Source organism: Pelobates fuscus, chromosome 10, assembly GCF_036172605.1.
Source record: "Pelobates fuscus isolate aPelFus1 chromosome 10, aPelFus1.pri, whole genome shotgun sequence".
NCBI classification, from domain to species: Eukaryota; Metazoa; Chordata; class Amphibia; order Anura; family Pelobatidae; genus Pelobates; species Pelobates fuscus.
The window spans coordinates 12,909,470-12,927,201 of NC_086326.1; the positions used below are offsets into that span (position 1 = coordinate 12,909,470).

At 41.1% G+C, this 17,732-nt stretch overlaps 1 protein-coding gene across 1 annotated transcript in view; it reads right to left on the reverse strand.

Annotated features, from left to right (window-relative positions):
- Positions 1 to 17,732, reverse strand: part of LOC134575463 (alpha-2-macroglobulin-like) — a 260,467-nt gene that overhangs the window by 206,334 nt on the left and 36,401 nt on the right. Inside the window, exons 14-19 of the mRNA XM_063434756.1 lie at positions 15,499 to 15,644; positions 15,064 to 15,213; positions 12,458 to 12,634; positions 7,692 to 7,809; positions 7,345 to 7,465; positions 6,511 to 6,736 (exon numbers count right to left, since the gene is read on the reverse strand). Of these exons, the coding sequence (XP_063290826.1) occupies positions 6,511 to 6,736; positions 7,345 to 7,465; positions 7,692 to 7,809; positions 12,458 to 12,634; positions 15,064 to 15,213; positions 15,499 to 15,644 (938 nt within the window). The remainder of the gene's footprint in view (positions 1 to 6,510; positions 6,737 to 7,344; positions 7,466 to 7,691; positions 7,810 to 12,457; positions 12,635 to 15,063; positions 15,214 to 15,498; positions 15,645 to 17,732) is intronic.

Sequence of the window (17,732 nt, forward strand, 5' to 3'; positions counted from 1 at the left end):
CATGCGCAATGCCTGTAGGCTCATGCGTCCTTTTGAGGAGGTGACAAACCTAGTCAGTCACAACGAAGGCACCATCAGCGACATCATACCATTTGTTTTCTTCCTGGAGCGTGCCCTGCGAAGAGTGCTGGATCAGGCCGTAGATGAGCGTGAAGAGGAAGAGGAAGAGTTGTGGTCACCATCACCACCAGAAACAGCCTTTTCAGCATCGCTTGCTGGACCTGCTGCAACGCTGGAAGAGGATTGTGAGGAAGATGAGTCAGAGTAGGAATGTGGCTTTGAGGAGGAGGAGGAAGACCAACCACAACAGGCATCCCAGGGTGCTCGTTGTCACCTATCTGGTACCCATGGTGTTGTACGTGGCTGGGGGGAAGAACATACCTTCATTGACATCACTGAGGAGGAGGAACGGGAAATGAGTAGCTCGGCATCCAACCTTGTGCAAATGGGGTCTTTCATGCTGTCGTGCCTGTTGAGGGACCCTCGTATAAAAAGGCTGAAGGAGAACGACCTGTACTGGGTGTCCACGCTACTAGACCCCCGGTATAAGCAGAAAGTGGCTGAAATGTTACCAAATTTCAACAAGTCGGAAAGGATGCAGCATTTGCAAAATAAATTAAAAAGTATGCTTTACACAGCGTATAAGGGTGATGTCACAGCACAACGAGAATCTAACAAGGGAAGAGGTGAAAGTAATCCTCCTCCTCCCACGACCACGCCGGCAAGGACAGGACGCTTTACAGACGTGTTGTTAATGGAGGACATGCAGAGCTTTTTAAGTCCTACACATCGCCACAGCCCTTCGGGATCCACCCTCAGAGAACTACTCGACCGACAGGTAGCAGACTACCTCGGATTAACTGCAGATATCGACACTCTGAGGAGCGGTGAACCCCTGTTCAGTGCAGCAGGAGGTATTGTCACTGAGAAGAGAAGTCGCCTAGGTCAAAAAAGTCTAGATTACCTCACCTTTATTAAGATGAATGAGGGATGGATCCCGAAGGGACTGACAGTGGGCAATACATTTGACTATAAAAGGCCTGATGAGATGAACTGCCTTGGGCTAAAAATGGTCCACACACTGCTGTATTTTAGCTCTGAATACCGGTTGACTTGCTTGACTTATCCGCCACCAACTAGGGTTCAAGCCGCAATGTTTTAGGGCAATGCTCCCCAACCTTTTTATCACCGCGGACCGGTAAATTTTTCCTTGGCCCGCTTGTTTTTTTTTGTTTTTTTTAATTCTTTATTTTTGTTGTGCATGTTATACATAATCAAACATCAATTCTTCTGGCCGCTGCTACAGCATCAGCTGCAACAATACCTAATTTTTCAGGCATGTGTACATGCCTAATTTTTCGGGCCTCTGGTGCTGCACTGTGGTTTCAAAAACCAAACCAAAAAAAAGGCACATAACAGGGATTAAACTGATAAGAATAGTACTACTTAACACACCTTATAACAACGCAGAGAGAGGCGACGCAGAGAGAGGAGTCTGAAGAAGAGGAGTCAGAGGAGGAAGGTGGCTTTGAGGAGGTGGAAGACCAAACACAGCAGGTGTCCCAGGGGGCTTGTTGTCACCTTTTGGGGACCCTTGGTGTTGTACGTGGCTGGGTGGAGGAAGAGACCTTCAATGACATCAGTGAGGACAAGGAACGGGACATGGCTAGCATGGTTTCCAACCTTGTGCAAATGGGGAGTTTGCGGTTGTGCAAATGGACTGTTTGCGGTTGTTTGCGGTGCGTTAAACAGGGAGTTTGGTCTGTCACTGTGAAGCGGGCGTAACCCTTACACTACCTGATCGATACAACATCATACAGTAGGTCCCCCCCTTCATTATTTTTATGGCCCCCACCCACCGCTCACGGGTGGGGGCGGGCGGGAGGACAGTAGGTCCCCCCATTGTGATTTATGGCCCCCACCCACCGCGCAGGGGTGGGGGCCGGGGGGAGGGAGGACAGTAGGTCCCCCCTTATCCTTATTTCCTGAATATTCCCCTGTATAACAATGTTTGGCATTTAGCGAATATTCCCTATTCTGCTCTGTGTCAGTGTGTATCAGGGTCTCTGAGGACAGGTGTCAATCCATATCTGCCAAGTGACCCTATGTAGGGGGAACAGTCCCTATTCTGCTCTGTGTCAGTGTGTATCAGGGATCCTGAGGATAGGTACACCAAAAGCAAGTAAAAATAGGCGCTAGTAAAAATTGTCTTAAAATCTAAATACAAATATCAAGAAATATATAACACAGAAAAAGCTGCACCTTATAAAGTGTAAAGCTCCAACACAACACTCTTACAATACAAAACAACTCCAAATAAAGGTGCGCTGTGTCTTTAAGACCAAAATATCTAAAGTGCCAAATGTGCAATATGTGATAAAGTGCAAGAATTTGAAAAGTGCACTTAAAGTGTTAAACAAAATTATACATACATATATGCGTCCTCTCCAATAGCAATGAACATGTAAAAGGGAGAGACAAAAAAACAATAATAGTGTAAATCTATTTAAAAAACGTATTAGTACGGTGTTTTAAAAAATTTACACTCACAAAGATAGAGCAGTAAAAGCCTGCTCTAGCTGTATCAGCTTCTTCAAATATTTCCTTTTAAGGGAAAAGACAGCACGGACAAAATATTCTTTTTCACGTATTTTTAATGGAACAGTCCCTATTCTGCTCTGTGTCAGTGTGTATCAGGGTCTCTGAGGACAGGTGTCAATCCATATCTGCCAAGTGACCCTATGTAGGGGGAACAGTCCCTATTCTGCTCTGTGTCAGTGTGTATCAGGGATCCTTAGGATAGGTGTCAATCCATATCTGCCAGGTGACCCTATGTAGGGGGAACAGTCTCTATTCTGCTCTGTGTCAGTGTGTATCATGGTCTCTGAGGACAGGTCTCAATCCATATCTGCCAAGTGACCCTATGTAGGGGGAACAGTCCCTATTCTGCTCTGTGTCAGTGTGTATCAGGGTCTCTGAGGACAGGTGTCAATCCATATCTGCCAAGTGACCCTATGTAGGGGGAACAGTCCCTATTCTGCTCTGTGTCAGTGTGTATCAGGGATCCTGAGGATAGGTGTCAATCCATATCTGCCAATTGACCCTATGTAGGGGGAACAGTCCCTATTCTGCTCTGTGTCAGTGTGTATCAGGGTCTCTGAGGACAGGTGTCAATCCATATGTCAAGGTGTCAATATGTCATATGTCAGGTGTCAAGCCATATCCATTCTGATTTAGGAATGTTAGGTGATTTATGCCCTTTATGGATTAAAACCAGACTCTGCATCAACTGTGTAATTTTCCATGGGAGTTTTGCCATGGATCCCCCTCCGGTATTCCACAGTCCAGGTGTTAGTCCCCTTTGAAACAACTTTTCCATCACTACTGTGACCAGAAAGAGTCCCTGTGGGTTTTAAAATTCGCCTGCACATTGAAGTCTATGGTGGTTTGCCCGGTTCGCCGGTTCGCAAACATTTGCGGAAGTCCTCGTTCGGCCGTTCACAAACCTAAAATTTCGTGTTCGCGACATCACTAATCTCTAGAATACTTCTCTTCTACACAGTCTTCCTGATGACATCTCTAGAACTATTCAGAGACTAAAAATTCAAAAACCCCTAAAAAGATAGTTACATCTTTAATTTCTGAATTAATATATTAAAGACCTTTTGATGACCTCACAAAATTTGGTAATAAAGTCAGCAGCATATTTCTCATTCTATGGTTTCCTGAGACCCAGAGAATTTTATGTGGAAAAATCATCCAACTTTAAGTCATGCTGTAAGCAAAAATTCTTGAAAAAAGTAAACGACCATTATATACTGTCGATCCCTCATACTAAAACTAGCCAGACTAGCCTGTAGAAATTATATATTATCCTACTTTTTCCAAATGGTGTCCAGTACAAGCATTGGACAATTTAATAAAAAATCAGATCATAAAAAAACCCAATTACCCACTGTTATCTCTACAAGGAAAACCTCTTACCACAAAACAGTTCATGCTATACATATGCACACTATTACTCAGATTAGGCCTCAATCCAGCCTCCTTCTCAGGTCACTCATTCCGTATTGGGGCCGCCACAGCAGCTTCTAGTAACCAGGTTCCAACACATATCATTAAGAACATGGGACGCTGAAAATCCTTTGCATACAACAGGAACATTCCAAACCCAGAGAAAGAAATTAGACTTGCTTTCTACAAGATGTCTAAATAATTGTTACTTGTGGAATATAAATAAAATAATTTTAACGATTTTTGCCCTCTTCATTGCAGGCCTAACCTATCATTGGTTTTGGCACACCTCAACCGACTTTTGTTCTTATCAAATGTAACGGATCGACGGGCATCCCGACTCCAAGCACTGCAGCAGACACCACAACCACCAAACCGGAGAAGCATACGAATGCTCTCAAGCATTTGAATGCTGTAAACAGCTGAACAGGAAAAACATACAATCAGCTTACACTCCTGGCAATCAGCTTACAATCCAATTCCCCCAATAATGAGACGACACTTCGTTTTGAAGTCAAGCAGAACTGACTGTACTGGCACATACAGCCTCTTTTATTCACAATTCACAAACATAGTACAGCCCACAGGGTTTTGAAATATAACCAATCAATCCGTACAATACACACAGACACACCCACACAAAATCCTCCCCTCTGCCTGTGATATGATTACTGAACACAATGGGTAATATAATTATCACAGGCGGAGAAATACAGTTTATGCAACATATTAATAACTTCCAAAATATACATGCCACAAACATATTCGAACTCAGCACCCTTTAATTATAAACATAGTCAAAATTCAGCCAATTCCATCCAAGGGTTAAAACGTTAGTCGGAAGTCTTTTATGAATGACCGGAAGCACATTTTCCTGCCCAAAACAGTTCCATAGATTGCGGTCGGTCTATTTCAGGCTGAAAAAATGACTAAGTCCCATTCGAATGAGCGTTCGAATCTTCGAACGGAGCTTAGTCTCTGCAGCTGCAAAATCATTGTGGGAGAAGGTAAGGCTCAGCGGTGTTTGCAGAACTGTGTAGCCGATTTCAGTTCCATGAATTTGGCTACATACGCCGCTGACCGCATTGAATGAACAAAGATGGCCGCCGCCACATGTTGGCGAACTGCGGCCACCCACCGTTTGGCAATTTACCTACAGCAGGCTCCCAGCCTGGGAGGTAAATTGCCTGCACACTTCCACTTCTGGGTGGTCCGCCTGTGCAGTGAATGGCTCGGTAAGCCCCAATTACCAAACCATAAGGGGAAAAACCATTTAAAAGTTATTTCCAAAGTCTGGGGACACTGGGGACACCGTCTTAAAGGGGCCTTGACCCAAATAGGTCTGGAGACACAGATTTAAAGGGGCATTGTCCCAATTTTCTCCATGCCCCAAAATGGTTGTAAAGGGCTAGCAGCACGATACAAGTCCAATATACCCAAATATTGCACTTAAAGGGCCATATCTTCCCGGGACCATAATCACTTGGCAAGAGGCTGGCAAGCAGTTCTCTCCAGGCACAAGTGGCCGGGCTGGTTCCGCCACATCAAACTACATACTTTTTAATTATACGTCCTATCATTATCCTGTACACAAGTGGAAGGCATATGCCTGAAATTGTGGGAGGGGTCATTTGTCCTATATAATCCCTGCTTACCTGTCGTTGCCATTTTGGAAGTTCCCCTCCCACCTCACCCTTTATTATTCATATTCATATACCAGGTAGGCACTCTTTATTTCAGGTCTAACCTATCGTTGGTTTTAGCACACCTCAACCGACTTTTGTTCTTATCAAACTACATACTTAATTATAAGTCCTATCATTATCTTGTACACAAATATATATATATATATATATATATATATATATATATTACATAGTTTCATAGTTACATAGCTGAAAAGAGACTTGCGTCCATCAAGTTCAGCCTTCCTCACATTTGTTTTTTGCTTTTGATCCGAAAGAAGGCAAAAAAACCCAGTTTTAAGCACTTCCAATTTTGCAACAAACTAGGAAAAAAATTCCTTCTTGACCCCAGAATGGCAGTCAGAATAATCCTTGGATCAAGAAGCTATCACCCTACATTGAAAAATTATATCCTTGAATATTCTGTTTCTAGAAGTATGCATCTAGTTGCTGTTTGAACATCTGTATGGACTCTGATAAAACCACCATATATATATATATATATATATATATATATATATATATATATATATATATATATATATATATATATATATATATTATGCATGGTGTTTAGTAAGGATTTAAAGGGACATATTGTTGGAAGACACTATGTATGTACTGGCTTTTGTGCTTACATTAATATTTATTTTCTGACATACATTAGTGCATTTTTGTTATTTTATTTTTTATTTGCACAATGTGAAGTTTGAAATCAAGAGATTCTTGCTAATTCTTCAATATTGTACAATAGATTTTCAGTTCAGACCTATAAAATGTTTTCAGTAGACATTGACATAATGACCATTACCTTTATACACTCCTTTAAATAGTTAAACACAGAGGCTTTGAGGGTGAAGGACTCGCCACGGACCACAGAGTATGGCAGGGTAAGATCCACAAAGAATGGCTGAAACACTCGTAGGGAGGCTGGGGAGGAGATACCAAAACCACTGGGTCCCATGCAGACTGCCATCGCGTTCCAGTCTGTGATGGTGTCTGGGGCTGTCTTAAGGAGCACAGCACTGCCTGAATCTCTGTGATAAATATGACAATAAATAAACATAACAAGTCACAAATCAAGAGATAAACCTCCTGCGGATGTATTGTTTTTTCTTTTTCTATATTTACTATTTTCACTGATAATTCCACATTGTGAGTAGGGATTACTCAGGGTACTACTGCTGCTAAATCCAATATCATTATTATTAACTGTAAAATAATCACTGCTAACACAAACCTCTAGAGACATTGTGTTGGGCACTTCTCATTCAGAAACAAATATTGGCATTCTTTTTTTTAATTAACTGTCTAGATGTATTGGTTGAATATATTTCACAATTTTTATTACCACTTACTGTTAGTTCTCAGTAATATTGTCATTTTATACAAATTGACTCTACAATTATTCATTGATTGGATAGATTAAATAGATTGAATAGATTATTTTACATATCTTGTCCAACAGGTTTTCCGTTTGACATGGTTATCACAATATTTTTCCGTAACTGATTTGTTACTTTGTGGATTTTAGTGCTCAATCTGCTATTTTACATGGATGACATTAATAAAGCCAAGAACGATTTAAAGTTGAGATATACATGTATATATTGTATTTGTTTAGAAGTGTGAGCCATGTCCTTACCTCACAGGCATTAGTTGCCACAGCCATGTCTCAGGGAAATATTTTCTGACTTTTTCCACCTTTTTTGTGTTTTCTGGGGTTATATTTGGCTCACTGGCCTCGTGGATCATTGGTTCATATTCTGTAAAGTAACAGTAATAATTACACAGGGCTGTTCTAAATCTTATTTTCTCACATAACTGCCTACTAATGAACAACAACAAGAATAAAGCATCAATCAAATTAATGATAAAGTGCTAACTTTCTTTATATATATATATATACATGAGATGTTACTTCTAGAATAATGAGTGACATTAAGAAAAACATTTATAGTAAAAAAAAAAAAAAACATATAGTATACTTACTAAATACCCTATTAGAAACTGTCCTTTGCTCTTCACTCATTAATGAATCATACTGCACTATTTCGCAGTCTACAGGTTTATTAATGTCAGCGCTTGTCATTATTTCTAAGTACATGTCCTGCAATTCAAATGGAAAATTGTAAATGCATGCAGTGCTTACATTCCTTACAACAATGACATCTATGAGCAATCGTCTTGCATTTCCTGTCAGCTCGGGAACCTCAGGTACCATCCAATTCAGTGGGAACTAATTCTGCAAATTGTACTCACCTTTTTTTTTTCCTGCTGCAATTAGAGAGACTTATTACAGTAATTTGTAGGAAGATTGATCTTGGGAGTCGTTTTGAGTTGGTTGATACATTTTCCTTTCGAGGAGATACAGTACCATAGGAGTGATATAAAAACTAATCTAGTTTTCATTACATGTCCTTGTAATTATAACATTACAGTATAATTTGCATCTCCAAGGGAGAATTGACCAAACAAGGACAAAACCAACACTAGCAGAGCTTTAAATTATGGGCTGGTGAGAATCAAGATGCAAAATGGAAAAAGCTCCCGAATAAAATGCATAAATGATAAACAAAACATTTATACAGTCCGTCTCTCAGTCCGTGAACATTGTTGGTCAGTGAGAATGCTTAATAAGAGCATGTATGTCGCTGTTATTTGACGTTTACATGCAATTACATGAATGGAAAGAGATGAATGAATACAAACAAAGGTAATTTACTAAAATGAACATGTTATGTGAATACAAACTGAATTTCACATTTCATTCTAAAATAGCCCAAACTGGAAAAATTCTCTGTCACTTTTGATTTAAGTTCAGCTATTTTGTCCTAAAATTTGAGATTCACTTTGAATTCTAATTGTAGTAAATAAACCAAAATAAGAAAATAAGAAGATGTCAATCCCTGTAACTTCCCTGGGTCTTTCTGCAGGCTGCACACTTCGTTCTGTGCATGCTACTTTGTAGAAGAGAGCGGACAGGAAGGACAAGAAAATTATATACTATCGGACTCTGAGCTTTGCAAGAACAAATGCTACAAAGTTATCTCAGGGCATTGTACATGGTAGATTTATTTACATTAAAAAGGTTTTATTACTTAAATCTTTTTATGAGATATCGCATTATTTGACTATTATATTTATAATTGCAAAAGTAGCTCAGAAACCAATAATATGATCATTCTTAACATGGACAATGTACCCACGAACAGTAAATGTTAAAAGGGAACTATCCCAAGATTTGCAATAATATATTTATTAAAAAATTAAATTAAAGGGACTCTATAGTCACCATATAAAAGCAAGAAAGACAGGTCCCCCAGCCTTCCTTCTTGCTTTTATATGAACTTTCATTCATTAAAAAAAAAAAAATCGGTGTTTTTATATTAAAAACTTACCTCCGTTCCAGCGCCGAGCTCCCCGCTAGGCCGCGCCCCCTTTTTCGTCAAAATGACGAAATCGCGGGGCCCAATGGGACGGCTTCGCGCTGGACCAATCGCGTTCTTCATAGAGCGGCATTGAATGCCGCCCTATGAAGAACCTGAGCGCTTTACCGCGCATGTGCGCGGAATGCGCGTTCGCGAGCTGAGCTGTCTGACTGACAGCTCAGCTCGCTTTCTAAAATTATCAATAATAATTTAGGGCCCCCACCCTAAATCCATCCAATCACAGTGCTCTGTGTCATTTTACAAGCGTGGGAAAATTCCAAAGAACTTTCCCACGCTTGTAAAATGACAAAGAGCACTGTGATTGGATGGATTTCAAGCCATCCAATCACATTGCTCTGTGTCATTTTACAAGCGTGGGAAAATTCCAAAGAACTTTCCCACGCTTGTAAAATGACAAAGAGCACTCTGATTGGCTTAAACCCACCAATCAGAGTGTTCTTAGCCTAATTGCAGGGCGGGGCAAGGCTTTATAAGCCTTCCCCCGCCCTGCGGAGCTCAGTCTGCGCGGAGCCCTCCATGGGTGAAGATGGATTATTTTTTTTTGCGCTCGTTTTTTTTTTTTTTTTTTTTAATTGCGTCGGTTATTATGGATTTTTATTTGGCCTTTTTTGGGGCTGAAGAAAGAAGATTTTAGAAGAAAGAAAACATCGAATGGTAAGTTGATTTTATCTAATTTTTTTACAGGTTTTTAGTTAATGGTCCCCCCTCATTATTTTTAGGGTGAGGGGGGTAGGTAGGGAGATATTTTTTTTTGGGGGGGGGAGGGTTAACTAGGGTCCCCTCCCCCCTTTGTATTTAGGGCCCCCACCCACCGCTCAGGGGTGGGGGCCGGGGGGGGACAATAGGTCCCCCCCCCTTATTGATAATTTTAGGGCCCCCACCCGCCGCTCAGGGGTGGGGGCCGGGGGGGGGGACAGTAGGTCCCCCCCCCTTATTGATAATTTTAGGGCCCCCACCCGCCGCTCAGGGGTGGGGGCCGGGGGGGGGGCAGTAGGTCCCCCCCCCTTATTGTGAATTTTAGGGCCCCCACCCGCCGCACAGGGGTGGGGGCCGGGGGGGGGACAGTAGGTCCCCCCCCTATTGTGAATTTTAGGGCCCCCACCCACCGCTCAGGGGTGGGGGCCGGGGGGGGGGCAGTAGGTCCCCCCCCTTATTGTGAATTTTAGGGCCCCCACCCACCGCTCAGGGGTGGGGGCCGGGGGGGGGCAGTAGGTCCCCCCCCCTTATTGTGAATTTTAGGGCCCCCACCCGCCGCACAGGGGTGGGGGCCGGGGGGGGACAGTAGGTCCCCCCCCTATTGTGAATTTTAGGGCCCCCACCCACCGCTCAGGGGTGGGGGCCGGGGGGGGGGCAGTAGGTCCCCCCCCTTATTGTGAATTTTAGGGCCCCCACCCACCGCTCAGGGGTGGGGGCCGGGGGGGGGGCAGTAGGCCCCCCCCCTTATTGTGAATTTTAGGGCCCCCACCCGCCGCACAGGGGTGGGGGCCGGGGGGGGGCAGTATGTCCCCCCCTTATTTTTTATTTTAAGGCCCCCACCCACCGCACAGGGGTGGGGGCCGGGGGGGGACAATAGGTCCCCCCTTATTGATAATTTTAGTGCCCCCACCCGCCGCACAGGGGTGGGGGCCGGGGGGGCAGTATGTGCCACCCTTATTTTTAGGGCCCCCACTCACCGCTCAGGGGTGGGGGCCGGGGGGGGGGGGAGGAGAGTAGGTCCCCCCCCCCCCCCCCTTCAACCACTATTGTGGCCAGACAGCATCCCTGTGGGTTCGGGCTTCAGCTGTCAGCTGAAGCCACGCCCACAGCAGTGCTGACAGGCTGTCAGCACACAAAGCGCGTTCACAGTGCTTTGTGTGCTGATAGCCCGTCTGATGCATTCACCCAGAATGCATCGGACGAGAGGCCTTTTTAGGGCCTCTGAACTCGGAAGTCCCTCTGGTGGCCGTCTGATTGACTGCAACAAGAGGTGTTCCAAGCTTCCAATGTAAACACTGCATTTTCTCAGAAAATACAGTGCTTACAAGAAAAAGGCTCCGGGTAGCTGTAGCACTCACCTAAACAACCTCATTAAGCTGAAGTTGTTCAGGTGACTATAGTGTCCCTTTAAGTGTAGAATTCCACACATCTTCATCCTGCGAATGGGCGCCTCCATCTTAGCTCCCTGTCAGTCATTGTTATAAGCTCCGCCCTTTACAGCTAGCAGTCAGTATAGAGAGATCCACCTCCATCTAAGCTCCCTGTCAATCATTGTTATATGCTCCGCCCTTTACACCTGGCAGTCAGTATAGAGAGCCACCTCCATCTTAGCTCCTGTCAATCATTGTTATAAGCTCCGCCCTTTACAGCTGGCAATCAGTATAGAGAGAACCACCTCAATCTTAGCTCCCTCTCAATCATTGCTATAAGCTCCGCCCTTTACACCTGGCAGTCAGTATAGAGAGAGCAGCCTCCATCTTAGCTCCCTGTCCATCATTGTTATATGCTCCGCCCTTTACACCTGGCAGTCAGTATAGAGAGCCACCTCCATCTTAGCTCCTGTCAATCATTGTTATAAGCTCCACCCTGTACAGCTGGCAATCAGTATAGAGAGAACCACCTCCATCTTAGCTCCCTGTCAGTCATTGTTATAAGCTCTGCCCTTTACACCTGGCAGTCAGTATAGAGAGAGCCACCTCCATCTTAGCTCCCTGTCAATCATTGTTATAAGCTCCGCCCTTTACACCTGGCAGTCAGTATAGAGAGAGCCACCTCCATCTTAGCTCCCTGTCAGTCATTGTTATAAGCTCCGCCTTTACACCTGGCAGTCAGTATAGAGAGAACCACCTCCATCTTAGCTCCCTGTCAGTCATTGTTATAAGCTCCGCCCTTTACAGCTGGCAGTCAGTATAGAGAGAACCACCTCCATCTTAGCTCCCTGTCAGTCATTGTTATAAGCTCCGCCCTTTACAGCTGGCAGTCAGCATGGAGAGAGTATACAGAGAAGAGGAGAAATGAAACAATGTTTCTATTTCTCTTCTCCATTTGCAGTGTTTACCCTGGCTTTGCCTTGTCTGAACTGGATTATTAGGTCATTATTATAAATCGGTAACATACATTTTTAAAAGAAAATAGAGCATTTGATGACATAGGGTTAACACAAATTATAGATAAGTTTCAATGATTTGTTCAAAGTTGCCAATTTCGGAGAAGAGACAGTTACCTTTTAATTTAAATAGCTTGCATATTGGAGAATCCTACCTTTTCTCTATGCAATGCCCTTTCCAAAAATAAAAATAATAACAGTAATAATTACAGCTATATAATTACTTTAAACAAGTTGTAGACATCCATATGATCATCATAGTTGCTTTGATAGACTAAGCTTCTGGATAATCGTCTTCGATATATAGATGGATTTTGAAAAATAACTTCACGATAGTCAGGGGAACAGGGAGGTACCAATTTGTACACTCGAACTCCATAAAATGGAAATAAAGAATGAACCTTTAAAAGGAGAAAAAAGGTGAATATGAAAAGCAAGACAACATGGGTTTGATATTGAGGTTTTGTCATTTTCTATTGGTGTAAAACAGACATTTTTATGGATATTTGGTTTTAAATACTATTGTTTACATACAACATGTTATTATAATCAAACCAATAAAATACAGGTTTATACAATTTGTACAAGTAGTAACCTAATAGCCTTTCTATCCATTGATTCCAATAATTTAATTCACTAAAGTAGTGATAATACCAGGCGCTAACATAAAATAAATAGTATCAATAAAACCATGAATGACTGAGTAAATAGAGAATAAACATAAATAAAATAGTAAAAGTACTATTTTATTTTATTTTAGCTCCTGGTATTATCACTACAGTACAGTCGTCTTTCTCCAGATAGGGTTTGGTGACCCCTATTTTTCTAGTATTGAGATACTATTATTTAATTTATCATCCAACATTTTTTAATGCCTCCTACTTTTTTTTAGGCACACTTGTGTTTTATTGCTACATTTCTCCTTTGTATGAAATCTAACTTATTAATTTATGCGGGAGTTAAATTGAGTCCTTTTGTAAAAAAGGCAACTAAAAGTTTACTTTCTCACTTTAATTACTGGTACATAAATCATGAAAAAATAAGTTGCCTAATGCAGGAAATTAATATCATAGAATGGATGATTGTTAGTCAAAGACAATTACTGCGTGTAGGGAAAAGCGATCACCAACAATAGTGTAATAATGCTGCAAAGAGAATACGAAGAAGACAAGACACAATTAAATATATTAATTTAAAAAATCATGCAAGTTCTTGAGACAGGTGCCGTCTGTACATGTAATTAATGGAGGTTACTATGACTAAGAGAAATTATATGAGTGTCTTATTTATCAGGACCAACTTCCTGATAAATAGGATTATTTTTAGACTTGAGCATTCAGTTTTAAATCAATTGTAATGTGTCCAAATTATGTGCAATTAGTAGGTCATCTGAATTCCTTAACTCAGAATTTGAATCGCCATGTGGACATTATATGAAACAACTGAAATGGACAAAAAAAAAATTTTTTTTGTGATTCAGAGTTCCACCTGTGGCCCTCAAAAATAGCTAATTAATGGGAAAATAGAGGAGACAGACACTTAATGTTGATTTTATTTAGATTAGATGCGAAGCAAAGGTAAAAGAAAAAAAGGAGTAGCAATCAACATATAATGTATAAATATTTTATCCTCATATTTTTATTCTATCTTTTGCTTTGTTTTTCTCACTTGATCTGTGAACCAAATGGCAGGAAAATGCACCTATCAGTCAGTGTACTGTAAAATGTATACAATATATATATTGCACTGACCCATATACACTCCATTTTTGGTTCATCCAAATCATTTTTACTAAAACTATCTTATGGTCAAAATTTGATCAAACTGAAACACAACAAATTTCAATCCACCCAAATAAATATTTTATGGGGGGGTGGGGGCAATCCTGAACCTAATTCTTGTGCAGAGAACAAGTCTAATGGTTCTCATCCAATAATTCAGGTACCTCGAATTAGAGGGACACTATAGTCACCAAAATGAAGCAATGTTGTTGTATGGAGCATGCTCTGGCAGTCTCACTGCTCAGCTCTCTGCCATGTAAGAGTTAATCAATTCTTTTATGCAGCCCTAGAAAAAACCTCCCTTCATGTGATTTACGCAGCCTTCCTAAACACTTCCTGTAAACAGTCATCTAATGTTTAGACTTTATTACAAATTCTGTTTAATTTTGAATTCCTTATCTCCTGCTATGTTAATGGATTGCTAGACCATTCAGGAGCTTCCTGTATGTGATTAAAGTTCTATTTACAGGGCAGGAGATAATGTTTAAGTAATTTACAACTGATTAAAAATGAAACTGTTTTGTTTTCATGCAGGCTGTGTCAGTCATTGCCAGGGGAGGAGTGGCTAGGGCTGTATAAACAGAAGCAAAAGGGATTTAACTTCTAAATGGCAGGGAATTGAGCAGGGAGACTGCAGGGTTATGATCTATACATTGAAACAGCTTCACTAAGCTAAAGTTTGGTGTTTTTGTGACTAAAGTGTCCATTTAAGCAAACTGCATGATTGGCGTTTGTACTAAATAAAACAATGTTCCTACCAATTGTCTTAACCAGTGTTATAAGTGTCAACATCTGCAAGAAATTTACAAGTGCAGTTCCCATTTCAGTTTGTAAATAATATAATTATGTGTATTTTATGTCACATGTAGCAATGATAATGGGACACTCCAATTTAATGTTGCTAGTGCTAAAGTGGAGCTATGAAACTGAACTTAGTTACCTTGACAGTTGTTATTACTGAGATGGCAAACAAGCTGGTAAGTATGCAGAGTGCTTTATTTTATGCATTACAAGTGGCTAAACCTAGTCTACATCCAGGAATATCTCACTTTATCAGCTGTCAGTTCTTTTTCAGGTTTCATTAACACCACGCTCTGATCCACAACTCTAAGGCCACAGAGGGATCCAGCTTCTGCCTGAATCTGTAAAGAAACATCTGATCCAGGGAGGACCTCACCTGGGGAGAACCCAACTGATACCTGAAATGAGAGACGCAGACCACTAGAAACATAACAAAAATAAAAACACTAAAAAGAAGAATGTGATATGAACACTCTAGTTTATCATAGTTTATAATTTCACATTTTCTTAATATTTGTACATTTTTGCTGAGAGAATTTAAAAGTTTCCATGGGTTGTAGCAAATATTTGTATGACTTTAATAAGTGCTTGCTACACATCCAAATTATTATGTTAGAAGTGGAAGAAAGACAGACAGACAGATAGATATTAGACAGACAACTGTTCTGTCTCCATAAACTTACTTTATTCTTGAAGCATTTCTGAACAGTAAATTCTGCTGAATCTGCAATAATTTCTCCATTTGTTAGGAAAACATACACAAGTGCTTGAAGATATGGAGCCATATCGACACTCAGAGGGAGATTAAACAAGGTGGTACCTCTCAGGTCTGAAGGAGTGAAGGACATGATAAATTATGAAAACAACTGACATTTCAATTTTGGATGGCATGTGACATAGTATACTGAAGAATATTTAAATACCAGACCCCCAGCTTTCTGCAATTGCAGATCACAATATGTATTAATCCTTGCATGACTCATGCTTGATTTTGGATTGTAAGGTTCATGGGAATTGCCGTTTGTTACTGTCTATTGTTCTGTATTTAAATATATATATATATATATATATATATATATATATATATATATATATTATCTCCTTCATATATATCCATACAGTGATATGCCACAACATTAAAACCCCCTGCCTAATACTGTGTAGGTCCCCATTGTGCTGCCAAAACAGGTCTGATGTGTTGAGGCATGGAATCCACAAGACATCTAAACATGTCCTAGCACCAAGACATTAGCAGTAGATCCTTTAAGTCCTGCATGTTGTAGGTAAGGGTTCATGGATCAGATTTGTTGGCCTAGCAAATCCTACAGATTTTTATCAAATTTAGATCGGCGGAATTTGGAGTCGAAGGCAACACTTTGAACTCTTTGTCATGTTCTTCAAACCATTCCGAAATTTTTTTGCAGTGTGGCAAGATGCCACATTCTGCTGAAATAGGTCACTGCCAGCAGGGAACACCATAGCACGGAAGGGGTGTACATGGTCTGCAACAAAAAAGTAGTTGGTACGTGTCGAAGTAACATCCTCATAAATGCCAAATCCTGAGGTTTCCCAGCAGAACATTGCCCAGAGCATAACACTGCCTCCACCAACCTGCCAGACAACCTTCTTTTATTGCTTCATGTTCCAGTTCTGATGCTCACATCCCCAATAAAGGTGTTTTTTGGGGTGGGAATGGGTCATCATGGGCATTCTAAATGATCTGTGGATACGCAGCCCCAAACACACCAAATTTCTATGCACTGTGTGTTCAGACTTTTCAATCATGACCAGCACTATAATTTTCAACAATTGGAGCTGCAGTAGCTCTTTTGTGTGATAGGACCACGTGCATCATGGAGCTTTAGGCACCAATTAGTGGTGCGTGGCAGACCTAATTATAATATTCTGGGGAAGGAACTATTATCCACCCAGAGCCCACAACAATGGGCGGTGGGGGTCTAATTAATTAAACAATAGGGTAAAGTTAATATGCTAGTCTGTCCCTCAAATAATGACATGTACCCCCTCCCCTCCACATCCTCCTTCCAGGTAGTTCGTAGTCCTCAATCGCCTAAGCAAACCCCATTCAAAATTAATGACTATACCTATTCCTCTCACCATGATAATAGTGAAGGGGAATAAATCTAATATCTCTAAAATAAAATTATACTATCTGGTCTTTTTACAAAATTTTCTTGATTTCATCCACAAAAAGACCAACCGACCAGAGCACTCTTAAGGATATTACATAGCATGGTAAGTAACAACTGACATAGTGTATGAAAGCCTATGTAAGGGATATCCTCGGTGTCAGAGTATTCTTAGCGAAATAAACATTGTACTAGCAAAATTGATAGCAATTGTCTAGATTTGACAATAGGCTCTGCTTCTCTGTTACCCGCCCCGAAGGGGAAGTAGGGGGGAGCATGTAGTAACAGTAGTATTAAGCACTAAGAAAAGCAGCCAGAATGATGTATTGCAGGACTTTTGGGCTGGCAATGTATGGAGAGAGATAAGATAGGTTTTGATTACATACCAGAAAGCCAACATAAAATGTTGGAGACTTTTAACCTGTTACATTCAATACGGATTTCAGCTGGGGTCTGAATTGAAGAATCCATACTTTTTGAATAGCAGTACGAATGAATGCAACCGGATGGTTTTGCAGAATTTGGTACTCGCCATACGGAGTTTAGTGAATAAAACATACTGGAGTTTGCAAAATGCACACAGTGTTTTTTTTCTAATATGGCCCTGTTTGCATTTCTGAATCTGCAGGAGTAGCATATACAGTACCTTGCAAAAGTATTCACCCCCTCCTCCCCCCCCCTTGGCATTTTTAGTGTTTTGTTGCCTCACAACCTGGAATGAACATGGATTGTTTGAGAATTTGCATCAGTTAATTTACAGAACATGC